Genomic DNA, 18315 nt, shown 5'->3' with positions numbered 1-18315 from the left:
GAAGAGAAGTGGAGGACAGACAGGAACGGCACCCCTCGGGGTGGCTGAGGGGGGGAGGGGTTCCCACGCCTGGAGGGACCCTCGGGGCCTTGGATCAGGGTGGAGCAAGCCCAGCATTTCTCCTGCCCAAATGGCTGGGGAAGTCTGCCCTCAGAGGTCCTATGCCCTCAGTGGTCCCCTCCGGGCCGGGCTGGTCCTGGGGGCACAGGAGGGAAGCCGGGACAGAACAGGAGAGGCAGGCAGGACGGGCCCTCCAGGACCAGAGGAGAGGAAAAGGAGCAGAGGGTGTTTGCCCTGTCCATTCGAGCCCAGGAAGCCTGCTGGGCTCCCAGGTGGGTCCTCTGCCCTCTGAGACCACAGGCAGAAGGCACACCTAAGTCCCTTCTGTTCTGTTGAGCTTAAGCTCCCCCTATGTCCCCCCACCCCGGGCCTTTTCCAGCTCTGTGGGTCTTAAACATAGGTCCCCCACACAGCCCAAACCTTACCCTTGCTTAGGCCCCGCCCTCCACAGCCAAGGCCTTTTCCACCTTTTTACCTCCTCCTCTTTTTCGTTTCATCTATAGTTTTATTTTTACATTTCTTCTAACATAGCTGTTAGTTTCCTAGTCTAATATTATTATTTACTTTGTTATTGTTCACTCTCTTTTTTTTTTTTTGCCACCCTGCACAGCTTGCAGGATCTTGGCTTACGAGCCGGGGGTCAGGGCGAAGCTCCTGTGGTGGGAGCTCTGAGTCCGAATCAATGGACTAAGAACCTCAGACCCCAGGGAATATTCATTGGAGTGAGGTCTCCAAGAGTTCCTCATCTCAGCACCAAGACACAGCTCTACCTTACAGCCTATAAACTCCAGTGTTGGAAGTCTTAGGCCAAACAACCAGTAAGACAGGAACACAATCCCACTCATACAAAAAATGAAAAGAAAAAAACAAGATGGCAAAAAAGTATGTTACAGATGAAGAAGCAAGGTAAAAACCTACAAGACCAAACAAATGAAGAGGAAATAGGCAGTCTACCTGAAAAAGAATTCAGATAATGATAGTAAAGATGATCCAGAATCTCAGAAATAGAATGGAGGCACAGACTGAGAAAATACAAGAAATGTTTAAGAAAGATCTAGCAGAACTAAAGAACAAACAAACAGAGATGAACAGCACAATAATTGAAATGAAAAATACACTAGAGGAAATCAATACCAGAACAGAGGCAGAAAAACGAATAGGTGAGCTGGAAGACAAAATGGTGGAAATAACTGCCAAGGAGCAGAATAAAGAAAAAAGAATGAAAAGAATTGAGGACAGTCTCAGACACCTCTGGGACAACACTAAACACACCAACATTCGAATTATAGGGGTCCCAGAAGAAGAAGAGAAAAATAAAGGGTCTGACACAATATCTGAAGAGATTATACTGGAAAACTTCCCTAACATGGGAAAGGAAATAGTCCAGGAAGCACAGAGGGTCCCATACAGGATAAACCCTAGGAGAAACACACCAAGACACATATTAATCAAACTAACAAAAATCAAATTCAAAGGAAAAATATTCAAAGCATCAAAGGAAAAACAAAAAACAACATACAAAGGAATCCCCATAAGGTTATCAGCTGATTCTTCACCAGAAACTCTGCAGGCCAGAAGAGAGTGTCGGGATATATTGAAAGTGATGAAGAAGAAAAACCTATAACCAAGATTATTCTACCCAGCAAGGATCTCATTCAGATTCGATGGGGAAATCAAAAGCTTTCCAGACAAGCAAAAGCTAAGAGAATTCAGAATTCCACCAAACCAGCTTTACGACAAATGCTAAAGACACTTCTCTAGTCAGGATACACAAGAGAAGAAAAAGACCCATAAAAACAAACCCAAAACAATTAAGAAAATGGTAATAGGAGCATATATATCAACAATAACTTTGAATGTACATAGATTAAATTCCCCAACCAAAAGACACAGAGTGGCTAAATGGATAAAAAAACAAGACCCTTATATATACTGTCTACAAGAGACCCACTTCAGACCTAGGGACACATACAGACTGAAAGTAAAGGGATGGAAAAAGACATTCCATGCAAATGTAAATCAAAAGAAAGCTGGAGTAGCGATACTCGTACCAGGTAAAACAGACTTTAAAATAAAGACTGTTAACAAAAAATAAAGAAGGACACTACATAATGATCAAGAGATCAATCCAAGAAGATATAACAATTATAAATGTTCACACCCAACAGGGGAGCACCTCAATACATAAGGCAAATGATAACAACCATGAAAGGGAAAACTGACAGTAACATAATAATAGTAGGGGACTTTAACATCCCACTAACACCAATGGACAGATCATCCAAACAGAAAATAAGGAAACAGAGCTTTAAATGACAGAATAGACCAGATAGATTTAATTGATATTTATAGAACATTCCACCCAGAAGTGGCAGAATACACTTTTTTCTCAAGTGCACACAGAACATTCTCCAGGATAGATTACATCTTGGGTCACAAAACAAGCCTTGGAAAATTTAAGAAAACTGAAATCATATCAAGCATCTTTTCTGACCACAGTGCTATGAGACTGGAAATCAATTACAGGAAAAATACTGTAAAAAACACAAATACACGGAGGCTAAACAGTGCGATACTAAATAACCAAGAGATCACTGAAGAAATCAAAGACATAAAAAAATACATAGAAACAAATGATAACGAAAACACAACAACCCAAAACCTATGGGACGCAGCAAAACAGTTCTAAGAGGGAAGGTTATAGCAATGCAATCTCACCTCAAGAAACAAGAAAAATCTCAAATAAACAATCTAACCCTGCACCTAAAGCAAGTAGAGAAAGAAGAACCAAGAAAACCCAAAGTCAGTAGAAGGAAAGAAATCATAAAGATCAGAGCAGAAATAAATGAAATAGAAACAAAGAAAACAATAGCAAAGATCAATAACACTAAAAGCTGGTTCTTTGAGAAGATAAACAAAATTGATAAACCCTTAGCCAGACTCATCAAGAAAAAAAGGGAGAGGATGCAAATGAATAGAATTAGACATGAAAAAGGAGAAATCACAATGGACATCACAGAAATACAAAGGATTATAAGAGACTACTACAAACAACTATATGCCAATAAAATGGACAACCACGAAGAAATGGATAAATTCTTGGAAAGGTACAATTTTCCAAGACTGAATCAGGAAGAATTAGAAAATATTAACAGACCTGTCACAAGTAATGAAACTGAAACTGTAATTAAAAATCTTCCAACAGGGACTGCCTTGGTAGCGCAGTGGGTAAGAATCCGCCTGCCAATGCAGGGGACACAGGTTCGAGCCCTGGTCCGGGAAGATCCCACACGCTGCGGAGCAACTAAGCCCGTGCGCCACAAATACTGAAGCCTGCTCACCTAGTGCCCATGAGCCACAACTACTGAAGCCCACGCCTACAGCCTGTGCTCCACAACAAGAGAAGCCACTGCAATGAGGAGCCTGCACACTGCAAGAAAGAGTAGCCCCCGCTCACTGCAACCAGAGAAAGCCCGAGCACAGCAACGAGACCCAACACAGACAAAAATAAATAAATAAATAGATTAATTAAAAAAAGAAATCTTCCAACAAACAAAAAGTCCAGGACTAGATGGCTTCACAGGCAAATTCTATAAAACGTTTAGAGAAGAGCTAACACCCATACTTCTCAAACTCTTCCAAAAAATTGCACAGGGGGGAACACTCCCAAATTCATTCTACAAAAGCCACCAACACCCTGATACCAAAATCAGACAAAGATACTGCAAAAAAAAGAAAATTATAGCCCAACATCACTTATGAACATAGATGCAAAAATCCTCAACAAAATACTAGCAAACAGAATCCAACAACATATTAAAAGGATCACACCTCACGATCAAGTGGATTTATCCCAGGGATGCAAGGGTTCTTCAATATACACAAATCAATCAACGTGATACACCATATTAACAAATTAACGAATAAAAACCATATGATCATCTCAATAGATGCAGAAAAAGCTTTTGACAAAATTCAACATCCATTTATGATAAAAACTCCCCAGAAAATGGGCACAGAGGGAACCTACCTCAACATAATAAAGGCCATATATGGCAAACCCACAACAAAATCACTCAATGGAGAAAAACTGAAACCATTTCCACTAAGATCAGGAATGAGACAAGAGTGTCCTCTCTCACCACTCTTATTCAACATAGTTTTGCAAGTCCTAGCCATGGAAATCAGAGAAGACAAAGAAATAAAAGGAATACAAACTGGAAAAGAAGTAAAACTGTCACTGTTTGCAGATGACATGATACTATACCATGGAAAATCCTAAATATGCCATCAGAAAACTACTAGAACTAATCAATGAATTTGGTAAGGTTGCAGGATACAAAATTAATGCACAGGAATCTCTGGCATTCCTATATACTAACAATGAAAAATCACAAAAAGAAATTAAGGAAACAATCCCATTTAAAATTGCAACCAAAAGAATAAAATACCTAGGAATAAACCTACCTAAGGAGACAAAAGACTTGTACTCAGAAAAGTATAAAACACTGATGAAAGAAATTAAAGATGACATAAACAGATGGAGAACTATACCATGTTCTTGGATTGGAAGAATCAATATTGTGAAAGTGAATATACTACCCAAAGCAATCTACAGATTCAATGCAATCCCTATCAAACTTCCAATGGCATTCTTCACATAATTAGAACAAAAAATTTTACAATTCGTATGGAAACACAAAAGACCCCGATTAACCAAAGCAATCTTGAGAAAGAAAAACAGAGCTGGAAGGATCAGGCTCCCTGACTTCAAACTATACTACAAAGCTACAGTAATCAAGACAGTATGGTATTGGCACAAAAAGAGAACTATAGATCAATGGTACAGGATAAAAAACACAGAGATAAACCCATGCACCTATGGTCACCTAATTTACGACAAAGGAGGCAAGAACATATGATGGAGAAAAGACAGCCTCTTCAATACGTGGTGCTGGGAAAACTGAACAGCTACATGTAAAAGAATGAAATTAGAACACTCCCTAACACCATACACAAAAATAAACTCAAAATGGATTAAAGATGTAAGACCGGATGCTATAAAACCCTTAGAGGAGGGGCATCCCTGGTGGTGCAGTGGTTGAGAATCTGCCTGCCAATGCAGGGGACGCAGGTTCGAGCCCTGGTCTGGGAAGATCCCACATGCCGCTGAGCAACTGGGCCCGTGAGCCACAACTACTGAGCCTGTGCGTCTTGAGCTTGTGCTCCACAACAAGAGAGGGCGCGATAGTGAGAGGCCCGCGCACCGCGATGAAGAGCGGCCCCCGCTCGCTGCAGCTGGAGAAAGCCCTTGCACAGAAACGAAGACCCGACACAGCCAAAAATAAATAAATAAATAAATAAAATTTAAAAACAAACAAAAAAAAACCTTAGAGGAAAACACAGGAAGAACACTCTTTGACATAAACCACAGCAAGATCTTTTTTGACTCACCTCCTAGAGTAATGGAAACAAAAACAAAAGTAAACAGATGGGACCTAATTAAACTTCAAAGCTTTTGCACAGCAAAGGAAACCATAAACAAGACAAAAGACAACCCTGAGAATGCAACATTTGCAAATGAAACAACAGACAAGGGATTAATCTCCAAAATATACAAACAGCTCATGGAGCTCAATATCAAAAAAACAAACAAACAAATAAAAAAATGGGTGGAATGGGCTTCCCTGGTGGTGCAGTTTTTGAGAGTCCGCCTGCCGATGCAGGGGACACGGGTTCGGGTCCCGGTCCGGGAAGATCCCACATGCCGCAAAGCGGTCAGGCCCGTGAGCCATGGCCGCTGAGCCTGCGCCTCTGTAGCCTGTGCTCCGCAACGGGAGAGGCCACAACAGTGGGAGGCCCGCGTGCCGCAAAAAAAAAAAAGGGGGGAAGACCTAAATAGACATTTCACCAAAGAAGACATACAGGTGGCCAAGAGGCACATGAAAAGATGCTCAACATCACTAATTATTAGAGAAATGCAAATCAAAACTACAATGAGGTATCACATCGCACCAGTCAGAATAGCCATTATCAAAAAATCTAGAAACAACGAATGCTGGAAAGGGTGTGGTGCAAAGGGAACTCTCCTGCACTGTTGGTGGGAATGTAAGTTGATACAACCACTATGGAGAACAGTATGGACGTTCCTTAAAAAACTAAAAACAGAACTACCATATAACTCAGCAATCCCACTACTGGGCACATACCCAGAGAAAACCATAATTCAGAAAGAGTCATGTACCACAATGTTCACTGCAACTCTATTTACAATAGCCAGGACATGGAACCAACCTAAATGTCCATGGACAGATGAATGGATAAAGATGTGGCACATATATACAATGGAATGTTACTCAGCCATAGAAAGAAACGAAACTGAGGTATTTGTAGAGAGGTGGATGGACCTAGAGTTTGTTATACAGAGTGAAGTAAGTCAGAAAGAGAAAAATCACGTATGCCAACACATATATATGGAATCTTAAAAAAAAAAAAGGTACTGATGAACCTAGTGGCAGAGCAAGAATAAAGACACAGACATAGAGAAGGACATGAGGACACGGAGAGGGGAGGGAGAAGCTGGGGTGAAGTGAGAGTAGCATCGACATATATACACTACCCAATGTAAAGTAGATAGCTAGTGGGAAGCAGCGTATAGCACAGGAAGATCAGCTCAGTGATCTGCGATGACCTAGAGGGGTGGGATAGGGAGGGTGGCAGTGAGGCTCAAGAGGGAGGGGATATGGGGATATATGTATGCATATGGCTGATTCACTTTGTTGTACAACAGAAACTAACACAGTACTGTGAAGCAATTATATTCCAATAAAGATCTATTAAAAAAAAAAAAAGCAACTCTTTACTTTGAAAACTGGTGACTAAGTAGAAAGAAATTAAGCATTTCTTTTGCTTTTCCTGCAACATTGATCTTTGAGAGTAACCAAATAGCTTTAGTTGGTGAAGAAAGCTCTAGTTTTACAGGAGAATTTCAATTATAATGCAGAAGGAATGAGAGAATTAGAAATTTATCATTCTGCAACCCTAATGAAATGACTAGTTCTAGAAACAATTAGGTTAATGGTTGATGGCTAATGGTTCTAGCCTAACTGTCCAATGCAAAGATCAGACTAATGAAAAGATCTCCCTAATCCAGTGGTCAACCTTAGCATTACTAACTGTTGTTCAACCAATTACATGTGTTCTGACACAATGTAATATGAGGTGCATGTCATCTACAATGTGCCCTAACAAGAAAATGCTTAACTCAATCAGGTCTTTATATTTAAATTCCAATGTGCAGGAAAGAAAAAGGAAAGAGGAATACATCAACTATACCAACGAGGAGGAAGCCAGGTAAATCCAGAAGGTGAGCCATTCTATAGGAAAACACATATCACATTTCTCCTTGGTACTGAAGGGTCCCTAGATTTGGGATCAATTATATAAAATAAGACTTCTCAAAGTTCCTATTAGCAAAACTAGTCATAACAGACTAAAACTGAAAACTACCCAGAAATCCAACAACACTACAATGAAAAAATAAGCTGTGATACATTCACACCACGGAAGACAAAAGCAACAAGAATAAATTATCTACAACTACCCACAACAATGTAAAAGATTCCTACCAGCATGTTGAGTGAAAGAAGCCAATCATAAGAGTTTACATAATGTACAAAAACAGGTAAAACTGGTTTGTGATTATTTTGGGGGAGATTGTGACTGAAAGGGGGCCCAAGGGAGGTTTCTGAAGTGCTGACAAATTCTGTTCTTCATCTGGGTGCTGGTTACGTGGATATATGTGAAAACTCACTGAACTTGACACTTAAAACTGCATGTGTATTACACTTCAATAAAACGTTTTTTAAAAGTTCTTTAAGTATGCAATTCCGGGCTTCCCTGGTGGCGAAGTGGTTGAGAGTCTGCCTGCCGATGCAGGGGACACGGGTTCGTGCCCCGGTCCGGGAGGATCCCACATGCCGTGGAGCGGCTGGGCCTGTAAGCCATGGCCGCTGAGCCTGTGCATCCGGAGCCTGTGCTCTGCAACGGGAGAGGCCACAGCAGTGAGAGGCCCGCGTACCGCAGAAAAAAAAAAGTATGCAATTCCATCTTAGACCTCTGCTTTCAGTGTATCACCGACATGTTAAATGACCTAAAAGCACATCTATATTTGGAAATTTTATCTTTTAAGTAAGAGATTACATATATATGGAAGATAATCCCAAATTCTATGAGCATGAAATTCTAAAGTTTAGCTATTATAATAATGTACGTATTATACAATATAAAACTAGAGGGTAAATAATTTAAAAACATAATTTCAGCAAGATGGTTATCAAAACGGTGAATAAATACGAACTAAGTTAACTTATAATTTTCTGGGTGGCAGGTTAAAAATAAGCACTAACGGATCTCTAACAAAACGTTAACATTGTCTATTCATTATATGATATTTCCAAATTGTTCATTATGTATTACAAATAACCTTGTAAAGGTGTAAAGAGACTCAACCGCATCATTCACATTTTATATTATTTCTCTGAAAATGGTCTATTTAACTGGGTCTAAATTATCTCCACTGTTTTATAATTGAAAACACTGAGACAAAGGAAAGCTAATTGTTTTAGTAATAGGACCACAAGTTCAATTATTGATAAGATCAAGAAAATTTTTATGTACAGAAAGTACAGAAAGATCATGAAATAAAAATTAGCAATGGTTTTACTTATGAATTACGACTCCTGTCTTAAGAGTAGTTACACAGCATAAATACCTACACTGCATTTAAGAAAACCTTGGCAGCTAATAGGCAATTCAACTAATATACTGAGATTTATCCTCTATTTTCAAATGTTTAATCTTAAAGTATAGGTATGAGTACTAAGCATAACATATCACAGAATTAAAGGGAGCATTTAGCATAAGGCATATCATAGGGCAATTACTAAATATATAACACATCACATGTATGATAAAACCACAAAAATATTTAAATAGAAAAATGAAACACGTTGCCTTCTCCATTTTAGAAGGTTTATTAGTATTTTTATTCCAAGATAAAACCAGATTAAAGGTAATCAGAATTACCTTGACAGCCACTCCTTTTCCTTCAGGAAATTCCAGAAGATGGAACGTCAGTTCTTCAACTCTATTAATGCAGAGTCTTGGGTCAGTTGTTCTTCTTAAGGCTTGAACTAACGCCCGGGTTCTGTTATCAATACTCACTCTGGCAATTATCTACAAAGACATGTTAAAATATGTATGATTTGAGTATGCAACTGCTCCAGTGATACCAACAGATGATTAAAGTTTCTTAGGTCCCATTAGGAAACGAAACTTAGAAATCTGACAAAAATTAAAACTTAAAACCACACTGAATAACGACTTGCCTTTTCTCGCTGAAGAGATAACCGCCTTTTCTCCTCTGCATTTTTGTCTTTGCTGATGGCCTGCTCAGCTTTCATTGCCTCTTCCTGCTCTTCTAACTGACTCTTTGAATCATACTTTAGTTTGGGAACAAGTCCACCAATATAACCACCTACTAAAGCTTGTACACCTTCAGTGGGACGAGAAAGAAAGTTAGCAATACTTTGTTTAGTAGAAATGGGAAGAACCTCAGGCGTCCCACTGGGACTTGAAGCATCGTCCTCAGAATATAAAGAAGCTTCTGAGCCCAGCTTCTTATCAGTCAGGACGCCAGGATCTGGAGAACTGGGTTTCTCGTCTTCAGTCTTATTAAGTTCAAGTTCTGGTTTGTCCTGGAAATGTTTATTTTCCTTTTGTTCAGACATTTTTTCCTCACGCTTGAAGTATGAATTAATATGACTTGATAAAAAGTAGAATGACTCTCCAAATTTCGTGGTTATATTATTCGTGTAATGAAAAAGGCTTTGCTTACCTATATCTTCTTTCTCCATAACGTGACTTTCCTTTCCTGCAAAAGAACCCTTTTCTGCTGATTTGTTGCTGTATTTTTTCAGAAATTTGATGGTCTGTTTAATGTTTTTCTGTTTTAACCAGCCACTATCTGACAATTTTCTTAATATTCGAGAACTTGGCTTAAGTTGAGCTAAACGAGAGATCATTTCATTCTGCTTGCCAAAAAGAGCCTTCGAAACAGAGTTCAAAGTATTTTTAATACGGGACATACGAAGGCTCACTTTTGTAAGTCCCTTGGGAGCAGAAGTGCTAAGTTTCAAAATTCCAAAATGTAAACCATGGTTGCTTGGAGAGTAACAGTGCTTACTGCAAGAATGAGCTTCACTTTTGGTCCATTTACATCTTATTTTGCTTGTATGAAAACCTCTCTGTAGACTGCTGTGGCTTATCCTCCAGTAATGTTTAGGCGAGCACAAGAAAGGCAGCTGCTTGCTCCTCTGCTTCCCACAAAGACTTCTCGTATTACTAAGGAGGTAAATATAATATAGACCTATAGTCAAATTAACAGACATAACTTAAAAATCATTTATTTTCTATACGTTATGACTTTCACTTCATTCCTGAATGCTTCATTTAAGAAATGCCATAATTCATGGTCTTACCTGAAATGCAAGAAAAAAAAAATTAGGATTCAAGGTAAATTACTACTTGAACTAAACTCAGCAACTTGTCTCAAAAGAAGATAGGATAATATATTTTCATTATGGCAAAAGAGATTTCACTTGTAAGCAAACAGAAAATCAGTCATCTTTTATTACGGAAGTCAGTGAAAAAATAGCGAGTAATAGGATGTTTCATGAAAACTAATTTAGAGAAGCTACCCAATAGATAAGGTTTCCTACAGCACAAAACTGAACATGCAATTGTGAAATAAAATTCATATTTATGGCAAGACAAGAAAAATTTAAACAGAAAAATTCTTCTCTGCCCTTTGGCCTAATAAAAATAAAATGAAAACTTTCTCTGCCCTATGGCCTCCTCTCTCCTCTCAACTGTGCACTGTGTATCTGTATCATGCATCAACCAAACCTCCCCATCGGCAGGAATACCTGCTCAATCATAAACAGCAACATTCTCCTAGCATCACGAAGACAGAGCATTCCTTCTTGATCTTGTAAAGGGTCACATGATCCACCACGATGGCACTTAAATCTGGATTACGTAAACTGTCAATACACATCATTTAACGTACAGCCTTCTGTCTCAAAAAACTTAAACTGTGTCTTGACTTCTAACTGGTAGAACAGTTGTCAGAGCTTTCTGAGATGCTCTTCCCAGGTTATAATCCTCAAATTTGGCTCAAATAAAATTTTCCAATTCTTTCTTAGATCTGCTGATTAATTTTTCGTTGACACAATTTAGATATTATGCTGCTTTTCTTCCTTCCTATGCTATTTAAAGTGTTGACAGTTTATGTGACACTAGACTGTAAGTTCTTTGAAGAGTCAAGTCTTACACTCCTACTCACAGCAAACCGTTTGTAGAATATTTAATCTGAAACTGAGTCCCTCTAAAACCCAGGTCCTCTGCTGAGTTTATGATTAACCTCTCTATCCAAAATGTTATTTTCCTTTCCAACAGCTGTTCCACTCAAGACTGAGGCATATCAAAGAAAAGCGGGGCTGAAACTGAGCAGGACCCTCCCAGGCACAAAAGCCTTTGTGTCCCCAGGTCCTTGTTTTTAGGAAAAAGGCTTTCAGCCTCTTAGACCTTCCCTGAGTTCCAAAGGGCAGATTCAAACAGTTACTAATTAAGGGAACGAGGTGATGCAGAAAGAAATAACAGTGCAGAGATGGGGCAGGGTCCTGGTTCCTCCTGGGGGGATGTACAGAACAATCTGGTACATATCTGAGTTATTCTACAGGAACTCAGGCCCCCACCCAGGTGGAGGATGGTAACTTCAGGCTGAGCACACGCACTAGGACCCCAGACTGGTTGGAACCAGAAGACTGATGGTTGAGATTCCTGGAACACCACCCTGTTACCTCAACCAATCAGAGGAGGGGCACACACCCTGCAGACCTCCCCATAAATTTTGCCTATAAAAACTATTTCCCAAAACCCATCAGAGCTCAGGTCTTCTGAGCAGGAGCCACCCGTTCTCCTTGCGTGAGCCCTGCAGTAAACCTTTCTCCCACTCCAAACGGGGACATTTCAGTTTGTTTGGCCTCACTGTATGTTGGGCACGCATTCGACGACAACTCTACACCGGACATAGTGCTAGATGCTAAGACCACAAACAGGATACCAAGAAACTTTCAGTCTAGAGCTCAAGATAGCCTTGTAAGGAAGATTTCGCTGTCTAGTACAAAGTGCTTAGTTAATCAAAGAAGTCAGATTAGAATAAGCTGTGTGCCACTTCTAACAGACAAGGGGTTCATAACCACAACATAAATGCTGTTTAAAACAGATATTTTGTTCTTTCAATTGGTAAAATATAAATGATTGATAATATCCAGTACTGATAATACCTGGGGAAATGGGACACAGAGGGCTACCTGACAGTGTCTAATGAAATATCTGACAGTATCTAATGAAATTTTAAATGCTATCTTTCAAAATTTTAAAGGCACATATTCTTTGATTAGCAATTCCACTATTAAGAATCTATCCTACAGAAATAACTGCATAGGAGTAAAGGTATGTACACACATTCCCTGCCACACTGCTTGAAATAACAAAACACTGAAAAACAACTCTAAGTTTCTTCTAGCAAGGGATGGTGAAATAAATTACGGTACATACATACAATAAACTGAGTTACAATGTAATGTTACACAGCAGTTAAGGAGAATAGACAATCTGCCTATATATCCTTCATATACAGTACAGTGCGAAAGGCAAGCTGTGATATCATATATACGATACATACGAGGATACAAAGACATAAGCACGAAGATATTATGTAATAGAAGAAAACAAAAACCTATATATGCAGTTTAAATCTGTGGCTACACACACACACACACACACACACACACACACACACACACACACACACAGATTCTGAAAGGGTAAGTACTTGTTTATTAGTTCCTGTGAACTGAGAGGTGGAATCAAAAGACAGTGAGAAGGGCTTTTACTTTTGGACAGACTCAATTACTTACAAAGAGCAGGTATCACTTTTGTACCTTAAAAAAAAAAAGCAAACACTTTAATGCACTTTAACAGATGGTGCAATGTGAATGGAAGACACAAGGTGAGAGTAGATACCCAGGTAAGTCTGAAAAAAGAAGCTGAAAACTGATCAAAAAAGGAATTCATTACATTGTAAAATATAAGAGGGGAAGGAGAGAATTCTAGATCATGGGAAAAACAAACACAAGGAAACACATAAAAAAGCATTTAAGAAAATATACACAATATAAGCAAAAATTGCAAGTAGCTGTTTTCATTCCAGGACCTGGAGTAAATGATGAGCGAGAGGTATACGGGGATACTGCAAAGACAGGGTGGACCAGGTTACGAAGGGTCTGATAATCTTGCCAAGGAGATGAAAGATCGAACTGTCAATGAAGTATGATAAGCAAAGGAATGACATTAGATCTGCTTCCAGCAGATCGCTGACAGATGGAGTAACGAACAAGACAGAAACCAAGAACCCATCGTGACTCTTCAGAAGGTGACAGTCCAAACTAAAATCTGTCTAAATAGCATGTAAGCATATTATTTTAAAACACCCAATTTTATAGAGGGAAGGAGAGAAAAGAAGTATACCTATCTGCTTTCCTGGCTCTTCTGAACCCCTCAGGACTTGCAGTCAATGTAATAAGCCGAATTAATAAGCCTCACGATCCCCAAGACAGAAATAACATGATAAAATACAACTAAAGTACTTGTGGATAAAAAGCCATACTCAAAACCAATAATGGACTCCTACAACTCAACAACAAAAAAATCAAATAACTCAATTAAAAAATGGGTAAAAGATTTGAACAGACATTTCTCCAAAGATGACATACAAACAGTGAACAAGCATATGCAAAGATGAATAACATCACTGATCATCAGAGAAATACAAATCAAAACCAAATGAGGTAACACCTCACACTCATCAGGATGGCTAGTATAAAAAACAAAATAAAGCAAAACAAAAAAACAAAACAGAAAATACCTGAGAAATAAATTCTGTTGTTTAAGTCCCGAAAAGAAAACAAGTCACCAGAAAATACCAAGTGATGGCAAAGATGTGGAGAAGTTGGAACTCCTGAGCACTGTTACTGGGACTGTAAAACGGTGTGGCTGCTATGGAAAACAGTATAGCAGTTCCTCAAAATATTAAATCTAGAACTACCATATGATCCAGCAATCCTATTTCTAGATATATACTCAAAGGAATTGAAAGCAGGGCCTCAAAAAGATATTTGTACACCTCTGTTCATAGCAACACTATTCATAATAGCAGAGGTGGGAACAACCCAAATGTCCAAGGACAGTTAAATAAACAAAATGTGGTATATGCACACAATGGAATATTATGCAGTCTTAAAAAAGAAGGACATCCCGTCACATGCTACAACATGCATGAACCTTGAGGACATGAGCTTAAGTGAAATAAGCCAGACACAAAAGGACAAGTACTGTGTGATTCCACTTACATGAAGTACAAAGGGCAGTCAAATTCAGAGACAGAGAGTAGAATAATGGTTACAGGGGGCTGGAGGAAGGGGTCAGAGGGGAGCTGTTGTTTAATGGTAGGGTTTCAGCTCTGCAAACTGAAAAAGTACTGGAGATTTGTTTTTATAACATGAATGCACTGAATGCCACTGAACTATACACTACAAAATGGTTAAGGTGGTAAATTTTATGATATATTTTTTTACCACAATAAAGTTAAAAAAACAAAACAAAACAAAACCAACAGTGAGAAATCCACAGTTGAAGAGGAACCACATGCCTGGATCTGCAGTCACATTACCTTTATGGTGCAGAAATCCTAAGCAAATGAAAACTAGTCAGAGCTAGTGAACTCCATGGGGCCTCTGCTGAGTCCACTGAAACTACCATGGAAGGACACTTCCAAAGCTCACGGCAAGAGACTCCCACACTCAGCAACCACCACTGAAGATTAACTCACAGTCAAAGAAGAATCACTTCAAGGGAGTACCAGCAAGTATACCTAACAGGAAAACGTGTAACCAAGATTAGAAATAACAGAAAAAAATTCAGTAGGTTTAAAACATTCAATGATAGAGGGAACAAAAATAAGGAAACAAAAAAAAGAGAACTGTACAAAGAGTGTACAGGAAGAGCAAATTTTAGAAATGAAAACTCCAGCTACATACTAGTTACAAGACACTCCTGTAACATAATGATAAAGAAAGGTTAAAAATAAAGGAATGGGGAAAATACATACCAGGCCTATATTTACCAAAAGAAAAGCAAAAAGCCCTTTAAGGCAAATTTAAGGCAAAAGCATGAAATAAGATTAAAAAGGGATACTATTTCATAGTAAAAGGAATAATCCACTTACTTATTAAACCTCAGGTAGTCTCCTAGGTCTTGGAGAAAAAGACAACTTATTAATAAACAAATAACTAATATAATGTATAGCAACAGGTCGAGAAGTGCCATGAAGAAAAATAAAGCTGGGGGTTGGGGACAAAGGGCACAGAAAGTGCTATTTTAGTTGATGTGGTCAGGAGAAGAATTGAGTTGACATGTTACTGGAGACCTGAATGAAGCGGTACCTAATTAAAAGTTTCTGGGTAAAAAGCATTGAAGGAAGAGGAAGAAGCAACCAAGGCTTTGGAGACAGGAATAAGCTGTGTCTATTCAGGAATAGCAAGAAGAAGGTAAAGGAAAGTAAGAAGTGGGAAAGATGGCAGACATGGGCCTAAGAGTCAAGCAGAGGACAGAGCTACAGAGCTTAGAGGTAAGGGATCTGCAATGTTTCTTTCCATTAAGAGATAATCCTCATGACCAATTATGAATACACCTATCGACTTGGCATTGAAATACAGCATATAAAGCAAATTTGAAAAAGGGAACAATTAAAGGAAAACAAGACGATCTCACGATCATACTATTTTAATACACCTGTCTAGAAACTATAGTTGTCAAGTAAAAATTACTCAACAGAGAGAGCTGGCAACAAAATCAACAAGCTGAATTTAACTGCTCCCAAATCACAACACTAGTAAATGCAGACAAAGGTTTGGAGAGCAAATTCAGCTGGGACGAAAGTTAGATTGCAAACAGATAAAGAAGGTAAACTGGGAAGTGCCATCTCAACTGAGAAAAGAGAAGGGAAGACCAGACTCCCTATTTATAGGGTAGTACAAATACAATGGAGATATAAATAGAAGAGTTTGGCTTAGACCCCCCCCACTAGAGAACGGAATGACGTTTTAACTAGAAGAAATAAGGGAGCTTCCAGGTGGAGGCTCCACTGACGATGGAAAGAATGAATGTATGGAGGACTTCACCGAGTTATTGCAATAATGCAGACATGAAGTGACAAGGGTTTGAATTAAGGTAAAGGTACTATAATGGAAACGAGGGTTACTTTGAGCCACACTTTGAAAGTGGGGTAAACAACAAAACACAGGACTTGGTGACAGGAAAGAATGGGGTAAGAAGAGGGAGGTGTCACAACAACTTAAGTGTTTTTAAACCGAGAAACAGGAAAAGTGCCATTTGTGAATACGAGATAACTGGGAAGGGGGCCAATTTCATAAAAATCTCTTGGACTTACAGGATGCAGTTAACAGTGGGATATTCAAATGGAGATGTACTATAGGAACACAGGCTGTGGAATCATGTTTGGAGTTATTACCACAGTGACAGCTAAAACCATAAGACTGAATTTACCGAGGAAGGGTGTACAGTAACACTTCTTGAGAATTTGGGGATCCCAGAACTTGATATAAGCTCCTCTTCTTTGAAAAATGCTTATTTGCATATATACATTATATTTTCCAAGACATTTCAGGATAGTCATGAAACTACTAAAATACTCCCTGAGTTTCAAATTTTAACGCTCTGGTGTAGAGAGAACAAGGGTAGAGCCTTGACTGCCATTCAAAGTTAGGAAGAGGTAGTCTTCCAAGAAAACAAAAAAAGCACAGGACAAAAGATATCCCGAAAAACTCAGGGCAATGGCACCTCTAAAAAGCAAGGAAAATGAATAAAGTAAAATATAAGACATGGGAAAGAAAGGTTAGAACTAAGACATGATAGGAAGATGTTGGGCTAAGAGTTTGACCTTTGCACAAATTAATGTTTCACAAGCAAGACAGTATGTACCCTTTGGCCCAAATCCTCGGTCATTATTACTAAGCAAAAAAACAACTCAAGGTACATTGAAGCAAGTAAATATACAAGCTAGTGAAAGTGATCTTTTCAGCCAACATCACTTGTTAAAAGGACAATGCTTTCAAGGTTTTAATTTAGATCTGATACACAAACAGAAAAATGAGCAACCCTGAGAAAAAGTTTAATAAAAATCCCGAAATAAGAGCACGTTCTTATGTTCAAAGTACAACTAATTTGCACAAGCCATTTAACGAAATAACTGCAATGGGTTTGAAACACCTGCCTCATAAGCGGCATTAAACTCTCGGTTCACAGTGTAATATATTTTTTTAAACTCCCGGATTTCAAAATTAATAATATTTCACTGTCTTAACAACATTTTCTCGATACACTAAAACCTACTTTTGTCATTTCTGAAAGCTCAAGAATTGGAACTGTAGACTGGGATGCAGTCCAACTGGGATGTTACTGGAACTAAAAACTTCACTTTAAATAGGATAATGTGATAGTTCCTCATGCCACTTCCAAGTTCTTCCTAGGTGTCACCACTTTCATTGAAAGTTATCATTGTATTGGGCGTAGAAACCAGGTTCCTCCCCGCGTGATGGCAGACACGACAGCGGGGGTAGTACTGCAACAAAATGATTCACACAACTTCACCTTTCAAAAAGCACGCACCTCAATCCGCCTGAAGCAACAGCAGCCGAGGGCAGAATTCAACGTGGGTAGGGTTACAAAGAAACTGCTGACAATTAAAAACAAGGAGCAGCCGACAAACCAGGTGCGCCGACAGTGGAAAATGATGTAGAATAGGGACATCGCTTTAACAGGTTCCCGCGAACTGCTGGAGAACCTACTGCCCAGGGGAAGCCTGGCAGACTCGCGGAACCTAGGCTGGGAGGCTTGGGGGGTGGGACAGGCAACGCGGGGCGGGACCAGAGAAACCAAAACAGTCTGCGCGTCGGGACCAGCAAAGCCCACGGGGTCCGAGGAGGCGGACAGCATCGTGCGCCCATCAGGCCCGGGACCCGAGGGCTCCTTCCGGTGCCCGGCCGTCTC

At 39.3% G+C, this 18315-nt stretch overlaps 1 protein-coding gene across 4 annotated transcripts in view; it reads right to left on the bottom strand.

Annotated features, from left to right (window-relative positions):
• Positions 1–18315, bottom strand: part of PNPLA8 (patatin like domain 8, phospholipase A2) — a 61721-nt gene that overhangs the window by 43091 nt on the left and 315 nt on the right. For 2 of the 4 annotated variants that reach the window (XM_007455339.1, XM_007455340.1), the window contains exons 2-3: positions 9450–10601; positions 9148–9297 (exon numbers count right to left, since the gene is read on the bottom strand). In XM_007455339.1, coding sequence (XP_007455401.1) covers positions 9148–9297; positions 9450–10511 — 1212 coding nt within the window. In that variant the 5' untranslated portion in view covers positions 10512–10601. Of the gene's footprint in view, positions 1–9147; positions 9298–9449; positions 10602–15472; positions 15518–18315 lie in introns of those variants that run through there. The other 2 variants (XM_007455338.1, XM_007455341.1) reach the window with 2 other exon arrangements.

This window comes from Lipotes vexillifer, unplaced genomic scaffold, assembly GCF_000442215.2.
Source record: "Lipotes vexillifer unplaced genomic scaffold, Lipotes_vexillifer_v1.1 scaffold234, whole genome shotgun sequence".
In the NCBI taxonomy this organism is placed as follows: Eukaryota; Metazoa; Chordata; class Mammalia; order Artiodactyla; family Lipotidae; genus Lipotes; species Lipotes vexillifer.
This window is presented reverse-complemented; position numbering and strand designations above follow the sequence as displayed.